The sequence below is a fragment of the Podarcis melisellensis genome (genome assembly GCF_964234715.1).
Source record: "Podarcis melisellensis genome assembly, chromosome: 1".
Classification (NCBI taxonomy): domain Eukaryota; kingdom Metazoa; phylum Chordata; class Lepidosauria; order Squamata; family Lacertidae; genus Podarcis; species Podarcis melisellensis.
In genome coordinates, this window is record NC_138528.1 from 102675699 (window position 1) to 102693983 (window position 18285).

Sequence of the window (18285 nt, forward strand, 5' to 3'; positions counted from 1 at the left end):
TTATTTCATCTTTCCACCTATCAGAAATATATATTTTTCATGAATGTACCCAAGTCTTTTTCACTCTGCTATTTATTCTCAGCAGAGAGTATACAGCTACATTTATTTTGTGTCAGAGGGAGATATCAATTGTTTGTTATTTCTGTTCATTGCAAATTTAAGTAATATCTAATGTACAATGCCCTGATTTATCGACTGACATTTGAGTCAGAGATACATGTTTAGAGAAAATTGTGAATCTCACCCTGTGAAAGCTCTCAGAACAGTGGTGTAGGTGTGGTCCTGAATTATCCCTCCCTCCAAAGTTTCAGATTCAGTGTTCAATAAATGGTATAGGATATGAATTTTCCCCAAAATATGTTGGTCTGAGGCACCAGCTGTCTTCGGTGGACTGGCATGCTTGCTTATGAGAATATCCAGTGAGAACAAAGGCTGTGATGTTCTCATATCGAATTTAATTATCACATGATGGTAACTGCCAATGAGACCTGGCAGAGAGTTGGTATAGAACAAATGGAAACATTTTCTCTATTAACATGAAGCTCGGGAATATTGAATGTCTGTTTCTTTCATACTGGTAAGTAAGGTTTTCAGTTTAAATGCAGACATCATGATAATTGCATCCAGACCTATATATTTTGGCTTCATATACTTCAACAAGACTTGCTCCTTGTGTAGTATTTCAGCCCCGGTTAAATTACGCTAGGATGATTTAGTAAGATGGCCATTAAAAGCAACAGCTAAAACAATTTTAGAATAATTAGCTTTTATTTGGCTAGGTTGAATAGTGCTAGGTTGTTTTATTTGGCAATTAGAAAGAGCAGGTTATTAAAAAGCACCTAATCTATGAACATTTATATCCGCATGTTAAAATGATACTGTAGATAAAACATGTTAATAAAAGTATATTTTTCCTAACAATGATGGTTGTTGTTGTTTTTTAAATGCAGAGTGCTGTTGTAACTTGACTAATGAAAACAGTTTCCCATGAATATTAAATAAGTAAATGGAGGCCATGGAAGAACTGGGCCTGGGTCCAACGTGTGTGTGTGTGTGTTTCTGTAGAATCCAAGTATGTAATAGCACTTCTAAGCTTAACCATCCAACCAACCATGGCAGCCGATATGTTCTGTGTAAACTTATTATTACAGGACCTTTAGAAGGAGGCTCTGCTTTAGCACAGAGCTTTATGAGGTGGGGGGATGAATGGAGAGCTGATAGAATTTTACATGCAGGGCTGAGTGAGTGCAGGAAAGCCACAGTAAGCTAGTGGGCACCAAACCCAGGTTCTTGAGAATCTCAGCTTTTGTTTATCTTTCTCCATTTTAAAAAGAAAGTCTTTAGCCCTTATAGTCATGAATATACACTTGAAAGAGTGCAGTGCTAACTAGGGGTGGTGGTGGCAGGGGGTTTCTTGCCAACTCTACAGCCCCGCTGGCCAGGGTGGAATGTGGGTGGAGGTGGTGGTAGTTCTCCACTGTCTTGTGGTGCCAACTCCAGGCTAGTGAAGCAGAGGGGCCTGGATTAAACCCTTTACTAGGAAATGGGATGGCTCTTTATCCTACCCATGACTTATGACAACTTCTGTCAGCAGCAACACTGCTGGTGGGCAGGGTGTGCTCTTCTTTCCACCGTCACAGATCAGGGGTTAGCATTGCTTTGAAGATATGTGAGCAAAGTCTGCAGAAACACTGTAAAACTGAATCGGGTGCTGAATTTCTAGTGTGGTGGAGGTTGAAGCTACAGACTTGGGGAGAATCTGCTGTGGATTTTCAATGTACATGTAGGTTTGCTCTCTGTGCAGCTCGAGAAAATCCCCGTTAAAGTATTGAATAGGCTTGTATGGAACTCAGTTGTGTAGGCAGATACAAGATGAAGCCAAAGAACATTGGTGTTAACGTTTCCTGCCTTTCATGCAACATGTAGCTCTTTGGATGAGTGACACTTGGCAAGAAACTGACAGCTAGAGAGTTTATTCGGAAAGAATGTATGGCTTTGCTAGGACCTAAAGTACCACAGCAGTGATTAAGTGATTACTCCAGACATCATACATTGACGGAGTGCCAAGACCTGACAGGTGGCAGGTTGTAATCACAATGTAAACAGCTGCTAAACTAGCACATCTTCGCTTGTTGTTGCAAAGATGTCGGCTTTCTTAGTGCATCTGTTAACCTCAGAAAAGGTAGAAGGACAGGTGCTTGAGAGAATGCAGAAATACTGGGAATTACTGTATTCCAATCCTTTTCTCATAGCATAAAGGCCTTTGAGTATGTCACACAACTGAATAAAAATAATCCAACTGAATCCAGATCTGTTGTATAAGGCACCAGTTAACAGTTCTACTGAAATGTCTTCTAACCGTTCCAACTATGATTCCATGGTATGATAAGAAGCTAACTTTGTTAATTTGTTCATGACACTAATACAAATATTTTGCAGCAACTGAAATGCTGATGCAAGACTGAAATGCTGCTGCTGTCACTATTTTGTTGTGTTGTTGTCATTATTAATAATGAGACTGCTTGAGTATCTTCACAGGTGATGGCAGAGAACGGATGGAAAATCAGTTTTTGTTAATAGCCAAATATCTTCTCTTTGCAGGTATAACACCTTACCAAGCAGAAGAACACTTAAAAATTCAAGATTAGTGAGTAAAAAGGATGATGTCCATGTCTGCATCATGTGTTTACGTGCCATCATGAATTACCAGGTAACGAAACTTTAGTTCTTTTGGTAACTTATTTCAATGGGATGGATTGTGTTCCTTCTCTCAGTAAAGGAAGCAGGTGTCCATGCTTATAAAAATGTAGTAGGCTGAGTCATGTGGGCACAAAATATTATGTAAAGCACTATAACTGAAAGCTATGGAGAGAAAACAAAAATAGTGGTTATCCCTGTGACTCCCACTACTGATAATTATTAAAGGCTTGTCTCTACGTCATACTCATAGTAGACTGAAATAAATAGACGTAGGTTTTCCATATCCATTGATTTAATTGGGCCTACTAGGAGTATGACATAGTAATATAAAACATGGTACGTTTTTGGCAGATCAACCAAGCATTCTGCAACTGAAACTGGGTAAAAAAGTTGGCATTAATTCCTGACACAGTCAGGATGCATTCTTGGTGGTATTAATAGTCAATTGGTAGGGGGAAACAAAGCAGACTTGGATTGACCCTGAGCTGAATTGGACAACCTACAAACTGCTTTGGATTAAGGTGCGTTGCTTTCTAAACACCAAATCAGAATTCAGACTGAATCTTGTGGTCAGTCGTATTTAGATGTATAGGGTTGCCACGTGTCCTCTTTTTCCATGACAAGTCCTCTTTTTCAGGGTAAAATTTCTTTCCGGGTAGATTTTTTAAATTTGCCAAAATATATCTGGCTATACTTTCTGGATGAGACAAAGACTTAACTGGAGGTTAAAGACTTGCTTTCCTCTTCTCTTCTTCTGCCCCCCTCAGCAATATATCACAGTCTCTATAGCCTACCTATAGTAGGGATATTTAAAATGAGAGTCGTCATTTTTTGCTCCTCAAAATATGGCAACCCTAATGTACAAACATCATATAGATACACTTGCCAAAAAGCCTGGATTGGCTCTAATTCCCAGTTTAATTAAGTTACATTCAGTAGCAAACTTGCACTCACTATCAAGAAATGTGTGAAATTGCCCAGGTTTGTGGATTTTTAATAAAGATAATAATGCATTCCAAACACTGAACTCTTATTTCCAATTTCTGTTTTAGTACGGGTTCAATATGGTCATGTCGCACCCCCATGCTGTTAATGAAATTGCACTAAGCCTGAACAACAAGAATCCCAGGTAAAAGGCTCCTCTTTTGTGTGGGAAATTTTGTGTGTGGTGATGATTAGTTTTTCCTGCTTGGAAGTTGCTCTGTGAGAAGCCCCTCATTTGCATATGCTATAGTCCCTGATTAATTCCTCCTTCAGCTGGTTTGCTTTAATCTAAAGTTGCCATCGCTTAACTTGACACAAACAACTCTATGACCCGCCGAGGTACTGAGCATTTGCAACATCTTGCTTGAAGCTAATAGCAGGGTCATTCTTTTGAAGCAGCAGCTGAATATTAAAGAAATATTATTCTCAGATGCCGTCACATCCATCTTGCGAAAGCTGAGTCATCACATTGCTCTCATTGATTTCTCTCTTCCTTCCTTTGCACAGAACAAAGGCGCTGGTCTTAGAACTGTTGGCAGCAGTTTGTCTTGTAAGAGGAGGGCACGAAATCATTTTGTCTGCCTTTGATAATTTTAAAGAGGTAGGTTGCTCTTGTTTCATCAGAGATTGCCATGTGCCTTGTACAGCTGCTTTGGATAAGGTCTGCCGGAGCTCAGCGGCTCATCTTTATTTCATGAGGCCCAGCCTGAGACTAATGTAGCTGTTCATACATGTGCATCATGGGGACACATTTCAGCATGCTTATCTCATGCCGCTTCTGGTGTGGTGAACATTAGCCTCCATGTGCAAATTAGTTTGTGACACTAGTTCACACTGAATCTAGAAGCAGGATCTTAATTAATGTCACATCGCATGGTTCATAATGCATAGTATCAGCATCAAGCTTTTATTTCGGTCACAGACCAGCATAAGATAAAACTTACGGATAAAGTGAACACTTAAGACTTAAAACAAGTAAGGGATAAAAACTGGTAGTTAGAAGGTGATTATATCATACATAACGTAAAAAGATAAAAACAAGGACAAATGGTTAAAAGCAACTATAAAGAAGGGAGTGTGAAGGAGCACAGGTCTTGCATTTTGGGTCTATAATACATAACATTGGCTCACAACCCCCTGCAATGCAGGATTATGCAGCTGTCTAACTTGCAACCTTGGCCATTATCAGCACCATGCTGCAACTGAGCCAGATCCTACAGTTCCATGACTCTAAGCAGTCTTATCTATTTCTCCAACCTTGCAAATAAAATCCTTGACCCATCTGACTGATCTTTCCTCTGCACTTCTCCCTCCCCCTCCTTTCTTTCCAGCACCCTCTCCCTTATTTTGCCTCACTTCCTTCACTGGTAGGGATTTTATTTTCAAAACAAGCCAACATGTTTTGCCCCACTGTTGTTCAAAAACCTTCAGAGGTCAAATTGACAAAAACAGCCCACAGAGTTCTCGGGTAAATATCTTTCTCATTCACATTAGCTGTCGCCAGTTAAATGATAATTGGCCAAAACACATTGGGCTGTTTTGTATATGAAACCCACATATTTTTAGCACATTGAGTTAGGTTTCTTTTAATTTGGGGGTCTGTAGTCCAGAAACATCTGGAGGGCCCCAGGTTCCCCATCCCAGGTCTAAATAGATCAACCTAATTAGCAGGTAACATTGCGAAACATATACTTTACCATTTTATTATTAAATTTCCGGTAGAATTGTGAACTTGGAAGCCCTCTATGGAGATAGTAGTAGGACATTGACTGGTCCATAGATGGCTGTGGAGTCACAGAGAAGCATGAGGGATGTAGTAGTGTGAGTAGAACCCCTCCCCCCGCCAACAGTGCTTTTGGAGTAAGAAATGGAAATACCTGGAAAATACACATGAAAACATTAAACAGCATGATGTCCAGTGGAACTGTGACTGAACTTGAGCAGCTGCTGACAGAGCAGGATGCTTCCCCAGCATCTCTTGCATCCATCCAAGAAATACACATTTAAAATTTATTTCCTCCATTTTTATCCCTCTCTTCGAACTCGAAGGGTTCCCAGAACTGCATGCAAATGAGAGGTTAAACCAAGAATAAATGCACTAAATAATTATAGTGTGTAGTTATTATAGGGTATAGTAATAGGCAATGATTTTGAATGGGCAGAACAGTAAAACCAACTATTAAAGCCAGAGCCAAGTTAAGTTTAAGACTGTTAAAACAGCGGCTAAAAAAAGAAGAAGAAGTTAAAGTCATAAATGCAGGCCAAACTTCACACACACACACACACACACACACACACACACTTCACTCAATCCAGGATCATTTCAAAATGGAGGGTAAGCTAGAGTCTTCAGTCTAAGGAGGGAGTACTCTGTGACAAGCTCCTGTCAAATTGCCTTTTAAGAATGAAGACAGAAGCTGCTCATTCCCTTTTGTGGGACAGAGAGGTCTGAGCTAGGTAGGGAATATATGAACTGGTGAGTGGAAAGGAGGTGTGTGTTTGAGGCTGTGCCTGAATGCTGTGGGGAGGAGGCATAAGAGGCGAATGTGCGAGAGAGATTAGAGTTCTTCTCTGCTGCCATTTGTTGTTTCCATTCGGGGCAGAAGGACCTCCTGTGATCTCATTAGCGAATTGTGACAAAGGCTTGAATCTGCAGCATATTTCCATGTACCAGCTCATTTTTAAGACACACACACACACAGACACACACACTTGGTTTTTGCTAAGTTTAGGCAGCAGTGCATAATGAATACATTCCTTTTGGAATGCATCTGAGAACCGAGCTGTCGTGGTTCATATAAAAATAATGATTCACCTGTTTCAAAGGATATAGAAGAGCCTTTGGCACTAAAGGGATTTTTTGTGCTTTCTGTTTTGTCTGCTCTTGTTTCCTATACTGTTCTTTCATTTTAGTGCAATCCTCACCATATCTACGCAGACATTATTCGCACTGTATTCAATGGGTCTTTCTCCCAGGGGAGTGGAATTAGGATTGTAGCCTTAGTTGTCCTTGAGAAGAGCTATGCTTCATCCAGTTTGAATACCAGCATGCTCTTTCCCCCAGTTCCAGGCTTAATAAATGACGTTCATTACAATCCCAGCACATTGTTTGGCCACTGTGTGTCAAAAGAAAGTTCCTCTGCACTACATTAAAATGATATATGAAGGTCTGTTATCTGATATTTACGAGCAGCTAAATGGGACAGGAAGTCAGGCAGACATATTGAGCTGGTTCCAGTAGTTTAATCTAGTTTAATGCAGCCTCTAAAACATCCTGGGATACCAAGTTTATAGATATATTGCAGTTACATTAAAACTGGAGTATGGGTTGATCTTCATTTTTTAAATTTAATTTTTATCATTATTATTTTGTACAGAACAACTCTTCTGAAGAGCAGCTATACAATATAAATGGATGGATGAGTCAGGATTGTTAGCATTCTCTTCAGTTTAAGGGAGGCTGTATTTCTCTCTTTGTGTTATATGGCATCAAATTTGGTTTTATTTATAAGAAATGAATTGTAGCTACCATCCGTCATGCAATAAATTGTCTGACAGTCATATTTCAGACTCAACTCTCTCTCTTCCCCCCCCTTCCAGGTTGGTTTGTTTGCTTATCATGTTATACCTCAGCCTTCCTCCCGAAGGAGCCCAGGGTGGCAAACAACAAAAACGCAAAATAACACAATTAAATTTTAATTTTTTTAAAAAAATGTTTGAAAACATTTAAAAGCATCCAGATATCCTAAACAGCAAATGATTTCCAAATTCCCAGGAACAGTATCTTCCAGACATCAAATGCCTGGATAAGCAGGGATGCTTTTAAATTCCTCCTGAATGTTAATACTAAAGGCAGACAGGCTCATCTCTCTAGGGGAGGGCTTTCTGTAAATGGGGAACTGCTACCGAGAAGGCCCTGTTGTGGACCAGCCTAATGCAGTCTCACAAATTGCCTTGAAAGCTTGAAGAGAGCTCTACTTGTAGAAGGAGCATGCTTAATTCTGCCACTTTTATTTGGGAGGAAAAGCAGCCATACAGAAATCAATGTCTGCGCTCTTATTTGCCCCCAAAGTACAGATGGAAGGGAGTATTTATGGTCAGGAAACCAGATCAATGCCAACACAAATCAAGAATGTGGCCCTGGATTGGGGCTTCATAGGGCTGGATTCTTTTCAAAACAACAACAACAACAACAACAACAACAACAACAACAACAACAACAACAACAACAGTGATGGTGCTAAACATGCCCCTCATCGTGTTCTTCGGTTAGTCTGGCCGAGGCTACAATTCTAAAATATGCTCACTTGGAGAAAAAAATCCATTGAAATCAATGGGGCTTACCAACAAGTAAATGCAGTGTTATGGCATCAGAATTTTGGGCCTGTGATAGAAAGCTGTGAAGGAGTTATTTTTATTACTTTTTAGTGAGCTTGAGGATCAGTGCTTGGCAAGTGAACTGTGGCTGTTTATTTTTCATTACTTTCCCACCTGCAGGGTCCATTGTTGAACCCCAGACTCTTACAGAGATTAATAGAGGTTCAAATTTATGTATCGTAACTCAGGAGGAGAATTTTATTGCAAATAAGAAGCCAGCTTCATTTTTACTGGTCAATTCAGCTATTTAATTTTATAAGTAACAGCAAGACGCGTTGGAAAACATGAGCCAATCGTCTTTGCCTGGAGATGTAATCTGCAAATGATGTTAGCCCTCTTGGTGTGTGTATTATTTTTATTCCAAAGTATTTTCAGCCTAGTAAACATTAAACAACCATTTACTTAAACAGAAACTTGCAAGAAAACTGGTCTTTTGTTCCCCCAACAAACTGTAAGCTCGCAATGCCAGTCTGGAAGAAACACCCTCCCAAAATAGTACTACCCTGGAGTGAAATGGGTTGATTACACTAGACCATTGTACTAAGAAGAAAAAGAAGTCATTGTGACCTCTGGGTAGTGGGAGAAAAAGAAAGAAAGCAGAACAATTAAGAGAGTGTGACTTGAAGGTTTAAACGCGTAAGCATATTAAAAGTTAGATCATATTCATGGTTGCCTCCTGATTCCCCTGCCTTAAGGAGTTCATTTTGAATTGAATTCTGTGTCTTATTCTCGCATTTTCACTTAACTCAAAAGTTCAGCAGAGTCCCAGGGTTTGATCTGCCTGTTCCAGTTGCCAATTGGCAAGTGTTCCGCAATTTTTAGAGCAGCTTGCCAGATGGATTGCCCTGATTGTGTAGAGAATTTCTGTGCCACCATCAGAAATCCCTAGCAGTGACTGGGATGAGCCACAGTTGTCCACCTGATCGGAGCTCCTGTGAGCTCCAGCTGAAAAAAAGAAAACCCTGGTCTAACACAGAAGACCCCTCCTTCCTCAGTTCCATGATTGTGCTCTAAGCTCTGCTTCCTCTGTAGTGCAGGAATGGGAAAAGTTTTGTCCTGTAGATGCTGGTCAACTCTAACGTCCAACACCGCTAGCAAGCCTGATCAATTGCCAGGGTTAATGGGAGCTGTAGTTCAGCAGTATTTGGAGGGTCCTATGGTCTCCACACCTGCTGTAGTATTAACAATATGATTGACTCTGACATCATCAGTTATTATTTTAATAGGACATGATTGAAGGATCCTAAGTAAGTCTAGGCCTACATGCTGCTCGTTTTGTATCACACAAATCATACATGCTGTAGCAAGATCAATGGTCATAATGAGCTTATGCTAATGGCAAAGCTTTTCACTAGGTTTACCAACTTCTTTTTTTTACTGCTTCTATACCTTTCACAGCAACCTAACCTGTTATAATTATACTGGTGAACAGTTTCCCTGTCATAGTTTCAGTGGTTTAATTTCTCTGTGTTAAGGTGTTGTTAAAACCCAAAGGAGCAAAGCAATGAGAAAGTTGCTATTATGAGGATTAACTTGCCTTTGTAGATGCAAGAGCAAATAAAAGAGGCACCAAATTTGGTTACTAAACATGACCCCACCCCAGTTAAATTAAATAGTGATTTTCCATGTGCTTTTGTATTTTAGAAGCTTATAGTGGTTAAGGTTGCCATATTTCACAACAGTGAAAATCTGGACAGAAAAGTTGTTGAACATTTTTTGGGCAAAGTTGTTGAGCTGTTTTTGGCAACATCGCGCAAAAGAAAACAAATGTTTTTGAGTTATTTTAAAGGAAAATCGCCAAAGGCAACACCGGGTTGCCATATGTCTGGATTTTCACGGACATTTTAGCAATTTCTGCCCAGACACTACTTCTGACTGCAGTATTCTGGATATGTGGTATCAGAATATCTACTTGACTAGTTCACAACTCCCATTTATTTTGCACGTTACATGCCAAGAGGTATTCAGCGGTGTTTTTAGCACTCCCTCTAGTGTACAGATGTATAACGGAACCTCTCTGCAATTCCTTTCCAGGTTTGTGGGGAAAAGCAGAGGTTTGAGAAGCTGATGGAACATTTTCGAAATGAAGATAACAATATAGATTTCATGGTGAGTGTTGTATGTGTCACCGTGTGTCACTTTGGATCATTGTTATTGTTTACTTTTAAGTGTATATTTTGCATATAAATTGGGGGTTTCAAAACTTTCTGCAGTGGGCCTACCTAAAGAGAAAAAAGAGGTTTTCAGCTTCACCCAGATTAACAAAGACAAAACGAATATGGTTTGGATGCATAAGTATTCAGCATGAGCAGTCCTTTGCAGCAGCACATTCCACTCCATCCATGAGAGTCTCCTGCACCTCATGATCACTTTTTGGGAGGGCTGCAGTGGGGAGAACAGAAGGGAAAGCCTGTTCTGTAAGCACCATTCAGAGGACCTAAGCTTATGGGCCCACTTGGAATGCTAACCCTTGTTTCTAGGGCCATGAACAACAGGGCTGCAAGGCAAAGACCGTGTGGGAAATGCAATAGGCATGAGCAATAGGAGTTGTTTCATTGCTCCCCAAGCAGTGCTGCATGCAAACGCTCCTTTCTACTTAATCATAGGATATACTTCCTTGGTGTTCTCTGTATTTCTTTGCTGTGTTTCCTAATGGGAAAGCTTGATTGGCTCCAGTTATCGGTCCTAGGTTGCAGTTTTGAAAAATTTATGATTCAGAAAAAGTGCGTAAGCCAGGGGTAGCCAATATGTTCATCCAGATGTTGATGAACCACAGTGCCTGTCATCTCTTCCCATTGGCTGTGCTTACTGTGACTGATGGGACTTGTAGTCCACAAGTTGTGGAAAGCACCATGTTGATTACCCCGACTTAAAAAGTCAAAGTGATACTTGCCATGGTCTGGGAAGGCTTATTTTAAAGTAAGGAACAGTGTTAACTGAGAGGGGAAATGAAGTAAATATTTGCAGTCTACAGCATGCTTATGCCTCATGAACCAAATCATAGATGGGGAAGTGGCATGCTATTCCTCTTCCTGTTCTACAGACAAATGTTCCACTTCCATTTTACCAGTTTCCTTCTTCCTAGTTTAGTCACTGATCCCCACATCCCCTTTTACTGGGAGAGAAAATAGACACTGAGAACAGACAACGCAAGTGAACTATATGTTCCAGTATGAAATTAAAAGGCCACAATTCTAGCTAACAAGTTAAGTTTGGCAACTGAACCCATCTGTGCCCTGTTACCACTGCTGAAATTTCTATGAAGGCACCAAGGTTTAGCACTTTGAAAAGGTGTTCTCTGGTGTGAGAAGACCAACTTTGGATCATTTAGGCAATGCAATACTTTTAAAATTCTAGACGTTACTAATAAGGAAAGGCTGGTGTTTGGCAGCAAAAGCCACTCCTCTTTCTCACTGGGAAGGAGCATGTGTGTGCAAGGGAGCAAGGCACGTTTGTCCTAGGATTCTCTCTAATCTCCTGCGCTGACCATCAGTGAGCAAGGGTCCTTTCATCAGTCTTCCAAAGTAAGAAGAGAGACTCCCTCATTGGGACAGTAGTATGTGAACCAGCCCTCGTATAAATTAAGAATACAAGATTAGTTGCATCACCTAGTCCAGCATCCTACTTTCCACATTGGCCACCCAGATGCTTCTGAAAAGTCCACTGACACAGAATACAAGCAGTCCTTCCTGACTTCATGTCCTCTTCCAGCTGGCATTCAGAGGTATATTGCCCCTGAACCTGGAGATTCTATTCCCCTGTGAGCTATGTTTGACAGGTGGGCGGGGCTTTCCACCTGTCAATCACAATGGCATCAGGTGCCTGTGTGGATGGTCAGTTGATTGTCACTTGCCAAGTGTTGTGTGTAGTGCACAGGCCCTGACCATCTGATTGTCGGGGCTTCCAAAGTGCTGTGCAAATCCCCTTTGGCTCAGCTTTGTCTTTTCCTCCCTGCATCATCAGTTGTAGGGGCAGGAGGGCATGGCTTGGTCAAACAAACTAGGGCCAAATGGGGAGACCTGGTGGTCCCAAATAGGTGGAGATGGCAGGGCTGGCTTGCTGTCAGATTTATCCCTAAGTGCTTCCCCCGAAAGAGGTGGCTTCTCACCGGCAGGGAAAAAACATCTGAGCCACCTCAGCTGGCAGTGACATTGAGCTTGGGATATCCCATGACACTTAGGTGTGCTATTCTCTTGACCACACACTCAGCCTTCCCCTGGATCTAAGACTCCTCTTGGGATTCCTGATCACCACCCCCAACTCATTAGGACCTTTCCCCCGGGTTGAACTCCTCCAACACCCCCCTCTCCACAAGACTCATGATAGACTGTTGTCCTAACTCAAGTACCCTTTTCATGCATGGTCATATGATATAGCGTGCCTTTATAAACCATGACAGCTGCTTGCACAAGGGAAGTAAGAGATAAAAAAAAACCCCACTGTAGAATATTTTTAACTTTTTTGGGCAGCTAACAGACTGATCATCTGCAATGAGGAGAAAGTGGCGACGTCTAGTTGACTCACCAGCCACAGGGCTCTTTTTGTTATGAATAAAGCCCACAAGTTCAGACAGTGAGGACTAGTGGTTAGTTTCAGTGAAGAGGCTGGAGGGGAACGTCGGAAGTGGTCTTGCAGTAAGTCAGCTGATCCATCAGGCTCTGGTTTGACTGCACTGGCTGGCAGAAGCTCCCTGCAGAGATCTTGCAAGCTCAGCTTGTGGATGCCAGGGATTTTGAACGATCGCATTTCCTCCAAGATTGGGCTTGAAAGGAAGGAGATAAGCAATGGTAGGGCCCAGGCACAGCACTGGAGGCTCATCCATTAGAGTGAATGGGACCCCTCCCCAACAGACTCAGATCACACTCTGCCAACCTCCTCCTGCCTCCTCTTACTTACAACCAGTCCAGGACACTGGCTGCCAGCTTTTTCCTCCTTTGTCTGAACTCCTTTATGAAACTCAGAGGAGGATGGAAACAAACATAGAGTTAGTTGGCTTCATCTGCCTTTGTCTCTGGCTCCACCTGGTGTTGGTCAGTCTGTCTCCCACCCTACCAATCCCAGCGGGCATCTGGTACCACTGTGTGGCAGAGACTCCAGAGAAACAAATCAAAGAACATCCCATTCTGATAGGCACTGATGGTAAAAGATTCAGCACAATAGAAAGCAATACATAGACAGGCAGGGATCATTGGTTTTGAGAGAGAGTGTTCACTATGAGATGCAGTGCAGTTGCTCTGGGAAGAAGCTCTTCAGGCTTCCTCAACCTCAGCCCTCCAGATGTTTTGAGACTACAATTCCCACCATCCCTGACTACTGGTGCTGCTAGCTAGGTATCATGGGAGTTGTAGGCCATCTGGAGGGCCGAGGTTGAGGAAGCTTGCTCTTCACCATCCTCCCCTTTTCAGGAGTTGTTGAAAGGCTGGGGACAATGAGATCTGACCAGTTAAATTAGTCTCAGCTGAACCTCGACTGTAGGTGCTTCAAGCAGAACTGGTTACTAAACCTTTCTCTGTCTTAGGGCAGTATAAACCGTCTACCTTTTGCAAAATACCATGAATCATTTTAAGAAGCATTTCTCCTTAGAGTGCACTTTTGAGATCTGCTTTTGCGCTACATCTGGGAGTCAAGACTTTTGTTCATTGTGAATAAAGTTTTGGGTCATTTACATTAAGCCCCCACCTTCCCCCAATGACATAAAATGAAATAATTATGCAGAAGGAGCCACTTGAGAATTAATGGCACATGGGCAAAAAGATCAGCTATGTCTGTTGCCATCTGGTGTTTAACAAGATCTGCATGTCGCTGGAAACCACCTGTGGGACATGTGTTTCAAGAGCTTTGGGAGAGGAACTAAGTTGAGGAAGAAAAGAACCAGTCTCTGGTGACCTTCCATGACTGGTTTCTGAGCCCGTCTGTACTGGGGGAACCATTTCTGTTCCTTGTATTTGCTGGTTGCTTATTAGCAGAACAGAAGCTGTATTTGTCGTAACAGTGTAAAAAAGAGTCAAACAAGGCTCCACAGCACTTCTTGAAACTTGAGCAACTGAGACCTGACGTAAACAGAATGATCACTCTAAGCTGCTGACCTTTAACTTGACATGACACCTGGGCAGAAGAATGCCCCCCCCCCAAAGTTTTCTGGAATAAAGAAAAATTGAAAAGGCATTCCTAGACACTGTTAGTGTGTGAAGTGCCATTTTAAAATGATACAGATAATTTGCTTCAGTAAACTATAGCTCATGATCCTTAAATATGTGCCTCACTCATGTGGAAATGTGTGTCAGAACATCCATTTATTCAGTCCAAATAAATTGTTCTTGCAATGCTGGTTTGTATCAATCAGATTTTGGATTTGTAGCTGGAATGAAGGGAGAGAAGTAGAGATATTAATGATGGAAACTTTAAAACTTGGTCATACCTTTGTGAATTAGTGTCTGAAACCATTCCACCACATTTGGATCAGATAGTGTTTATATTTTCCACTGCTGTAGCTCTATCATCTATCTATCTATCATCTATCTATGTATCTATGTATGTATGTATCTATTTATCATCTATCTATCATCTATCTATATCTATCTATCTATCTATCTATCTATCTATCTATCTATCTATCATCTATCTATCTATCTATCTATCTATCTATCTATCTATCATCTATCTATCTATCTATCTATCTATCTATCTATCTATCATCTATCTATCTATCATCTATCTATCTATCATCTATCTATCTATCTATCTATCTATCTATCTATCTATCTATCTATCTATCTATCTATCATCCATCTATCTATCTATCTATCTATCTATCTATCTATCTATCTATGTATCATCTATGTATCATCTATCTATCTATCTATCATCTATATCTAATCATCTATCCAGGAAGCAGGGAAAATGACTTCTAATGGGTGACTTATTTTCAGTCTTCTGCTTTTTGCTTGTGTTAACGCTACTCTCACTATCCCTGTCCCAGTTCACTGAATGTGTTTAGGCCAGATCTCTTGAAGTGTTCAAAGTGCTGCGTTCTGCATACTGTACCATATTTGTCTGATTACAGTTCCCATTCTGAAATCCACACCATTCTAGGCACGACATACGCAATAATTGGTGAGAGGAATTGCCATTAAAGAAGAGCTTAAGTTTGCAGTATACTCTTTTTCCTGTTGGGAGTGAGCCCAATGCATTCAGTCAGCGGGATTTACTTCTGAGTAGACATGTTGTAGGACATCTCCCCTTCTTCAAGACACATGCTTCTTACTCAGAAAACTTTATTTCTATTTTGTCAAGTATAATTCGTTCCCCACCTCCCACAAATTGTCAGGCATAATCTTGAGGTGGTCTTAAAATATCCGGGTGGTATACAAGGCAGCAAACATTGCTGCACATGATTTGTCCCTGTGCAAAATGAAGGGTTAGCACTACCAGTTTCCATTTTTTGATGGTTCTTGTTTTACAGGTGGCGTGTATGCAGTTCATCAACATAGTGGTTCACTCAGTAGAGGACATGAATTTCAGAGTTCACCTCCAGTATGAATTTACTAAGCTAGGCCTGGATGAATACCTAGATGTGAGTACCGCCTGCTTTGGCTTGTTCTGTACTTGGATATGATTATGCTGAGAATTCATTGTTGCTTTCTGTGTTAAAAAGAGCCATAGGGAGTTCTTTGCTTTTACTTTACTTTTTTTAAAACAACAACAACAATTGCCAGACATTAGCTATACTAAAATAAAAAGCTTCTCACGAAGACAATCCAATGAATAATCAACCACCATCAATACACCCTGATCCACTGCTTGAGGTCTTTATGCAAGGGGAAAAATGAATGTTTCTCAGTTTTACCCACCTACCCTCCTCCCTTAGGGGTCACCCCTGCTTGTTCTGAGTTATATCTTATATTTTCCCATGTCTTATACTTTTCCAGTATCTTATACTTTCCCCACAAAGGGAGTGCAGCTCTCAGTCCCCAAAAGGTAGCCCACCCCATTTGACCAATGTTTCCCATGCCATTCTTTCCTTAGAAATGTCCATTCTGCGTTTAGTGCTCAATGAGCTAAATGCATGCTCCAGCTGCAAACGTCAGTGTCACAGGCTCCTTATATCAATTTGTTCCTTGATGAGCCGTGCCAAAGGACCAAATTCTCTCACAAGTTTCTGTCGACCAGTGCCTTGTGCTGCTGTTTTTTTTGCTTGTTGAACTTTTGAGGCTGCAACCGGCCCCAGGTAAAAGCCAGCCACAAACCTGGAAGAAGTCAGAAGGGAGAATCACCTCTTAACGCTGCATTTTATGCACAGTGACCACCCGCTTCCAATGCCAAGAAAAGGTGAATGAAGCCATATACTGTGCACACTTCTGGTGCAGTGACTTTTGCTCCAATGCAACCGGCCCCAGGTAAAAGCCAGCCACAAACCTGGAAGAAGTCAGAAGGGAGAATCACCTCTTAACGCTGCATTTTATGCACAGTGACCACCCGCTTCCAATGCCAAGAAAAGGTGAATGAAGCCATATACTGTGCACACTTCTGGTGCAGTGACTTTTGCTCCAATGGAATGCTTCTGCTACAGTGTACCTCCACTGCGCTGACCTAAATGCTGAGACAACTGGATCCATTTCAGGAGTCCCAGCAGCTCAACGCTCTCTCTGTTCCCCTGACTCCTCCTGCTCCCCACTTTCTCCTGCTCATTCTTTTGAGAAGCAGAGCGACATACACCGCTCAGACCAAAACTGTGCTGACTTTTGAGGATTCTATTCCTTCTGCATCCCTGTGGTTCAGTTGCGGAAATCATACAGTGGTTGCCTTCTTGGCAGCCGTGAGTTAACCACAACTGTGGAGATAGAAGAAGCAAAGGATGACATGGGACTGTTGTCAAGAGGAAGAAGAAACTTCAGTTGCACACTTGAAATCCCCCACTACAGTATCACTATAATATTCCTAATTTCTGCTTTGTTATGTCGTCGTTACCCATTCCTCTCTCTGCACCTGCATCGCTTGTCTTCCTTGAGTTTTGCACACATTTTTAGCGCTCAACATAGGAAGCTGTCTTATATGACCAAGTCAGTTATTTGGTCCATCTAGGTCTGTATTGTTTGCATTAACTGTCAATGACTCACCAGTCGCTCTGCTGGCCTGGAATTTCAGATGGAGGTGTGTGTGTCTTTCTCTGCCTTCCATTGAGAAGTGTATCAAGACCCAGTTTTTCATCTAGCTCAGTATTGTCTGCACAGATTAGCACTGGCACTTCGGGGTTTCAGACACCAGGGATTGAACCTGGGACCTTGTGCATACAAAGCATGCACTTCATTACAGAGTTAGGACCCACCCCCTAGAATCCATAGACTTTATAATGGGACACCTGAATTGTTTAGAAGGACAATTGGTTTTCTCAGTGCTATTTTTCTAGAAAAAGAGGTAACGGAACTCTCCATGAACACCTCCCTTGTTCTCTCATAATGGCAATGGCACCCATCTGAGAGGCGTTGGAACTCAGTTCCAGTGAGTTCTGGCTGGGGAAAAAAAGCCCTGGGTTGTCTTAATCTACTCATTGCAGCCAATCTCCCTAAGGCAGGTTGAACTGTGATCTACAAAAACGTGGTTTGTTCTTCCAGTGATGTTCACCACGTGCAGCACGCAATTCTGACCCGGGGGTGAGGAGTGTTCAGTCATGTGGCTTAGAGCTGGAGCTTAGAGTCCCAAAATGACTAGCCAGTTCCTTTCCATCTCAGAAATGGGGATGTCCATAATTGGGTTTGAAAAGCCAATATGAGAGCGGCAGCTGATATGTAATGCTGTGTTGGTTAAATTGCTTCCTATAGAATGAATTCTAGGCTTGATGTATTGTAGTCACATTGTCTGAACGTTTGCACCGATGCTGTGATATAAATTATAAAATAATACTGGCCTCTTAATATAAATCAATGGGCTTTGGTTAGGCTTATACAGCAAAATTAACATCTTTTTATTACTTTTTTTCCTCTCGTACCTGCTATGAATTTGTGGGTACCAATTACAGTTAAGTTCTTGTGTCCTATTTCTCCATCTTGAAGTGTTTTTCATTCCTCTCTTCCCATGGTGCTCTATTATTAGGAACTTTTAACATGGAGACAGATTTTTTTGTTGTTGCTTAGAATTCAGCTGTTCTTGCTGCTTTTTGGCTTTGTTCCATCGTATAACATAGTCAAGAGCTTCTTTCATGTATTCTGACAACAATACTTTATGTTC

The 18285-nt window shown here is 41.4% G+C and overlaps 1 protein-coding gene across 6 annotated transcripts in view; it reads left to right on the forward strand.

Annotated features, from left to right (window-relative positions):
* Positions 1–18285, forward strand: part of FMNL2 (formin like 2) — a 184508-nt gene that overhangs the window by 135793 nt on the left and 30430 nt on the right. For all 6 annotated transcript variants that reach the window (XM_081928732.1, XM_081928736.1, XM_081928735.1 and 3 more), the window contains exons 7-11: positions 2602–2710; positions 3753–3829; positions 4192–4285; positions 10096–10170; positions 15524–15634. In XM_081928732.1, coding sequence (XP_081784858.1) covers positions 2602–2710; positions 3753–3829; positions 4192–4285; positions 10096–10170; positions 15524–15634 — 466 coding nt within the window. The remainder of the gene's footprint in view (positions 1–2601; positions 2711–3752; positions 3830–4191; positions 4286–10095; positions 10171–15523; positions 15635–18285) is intronic.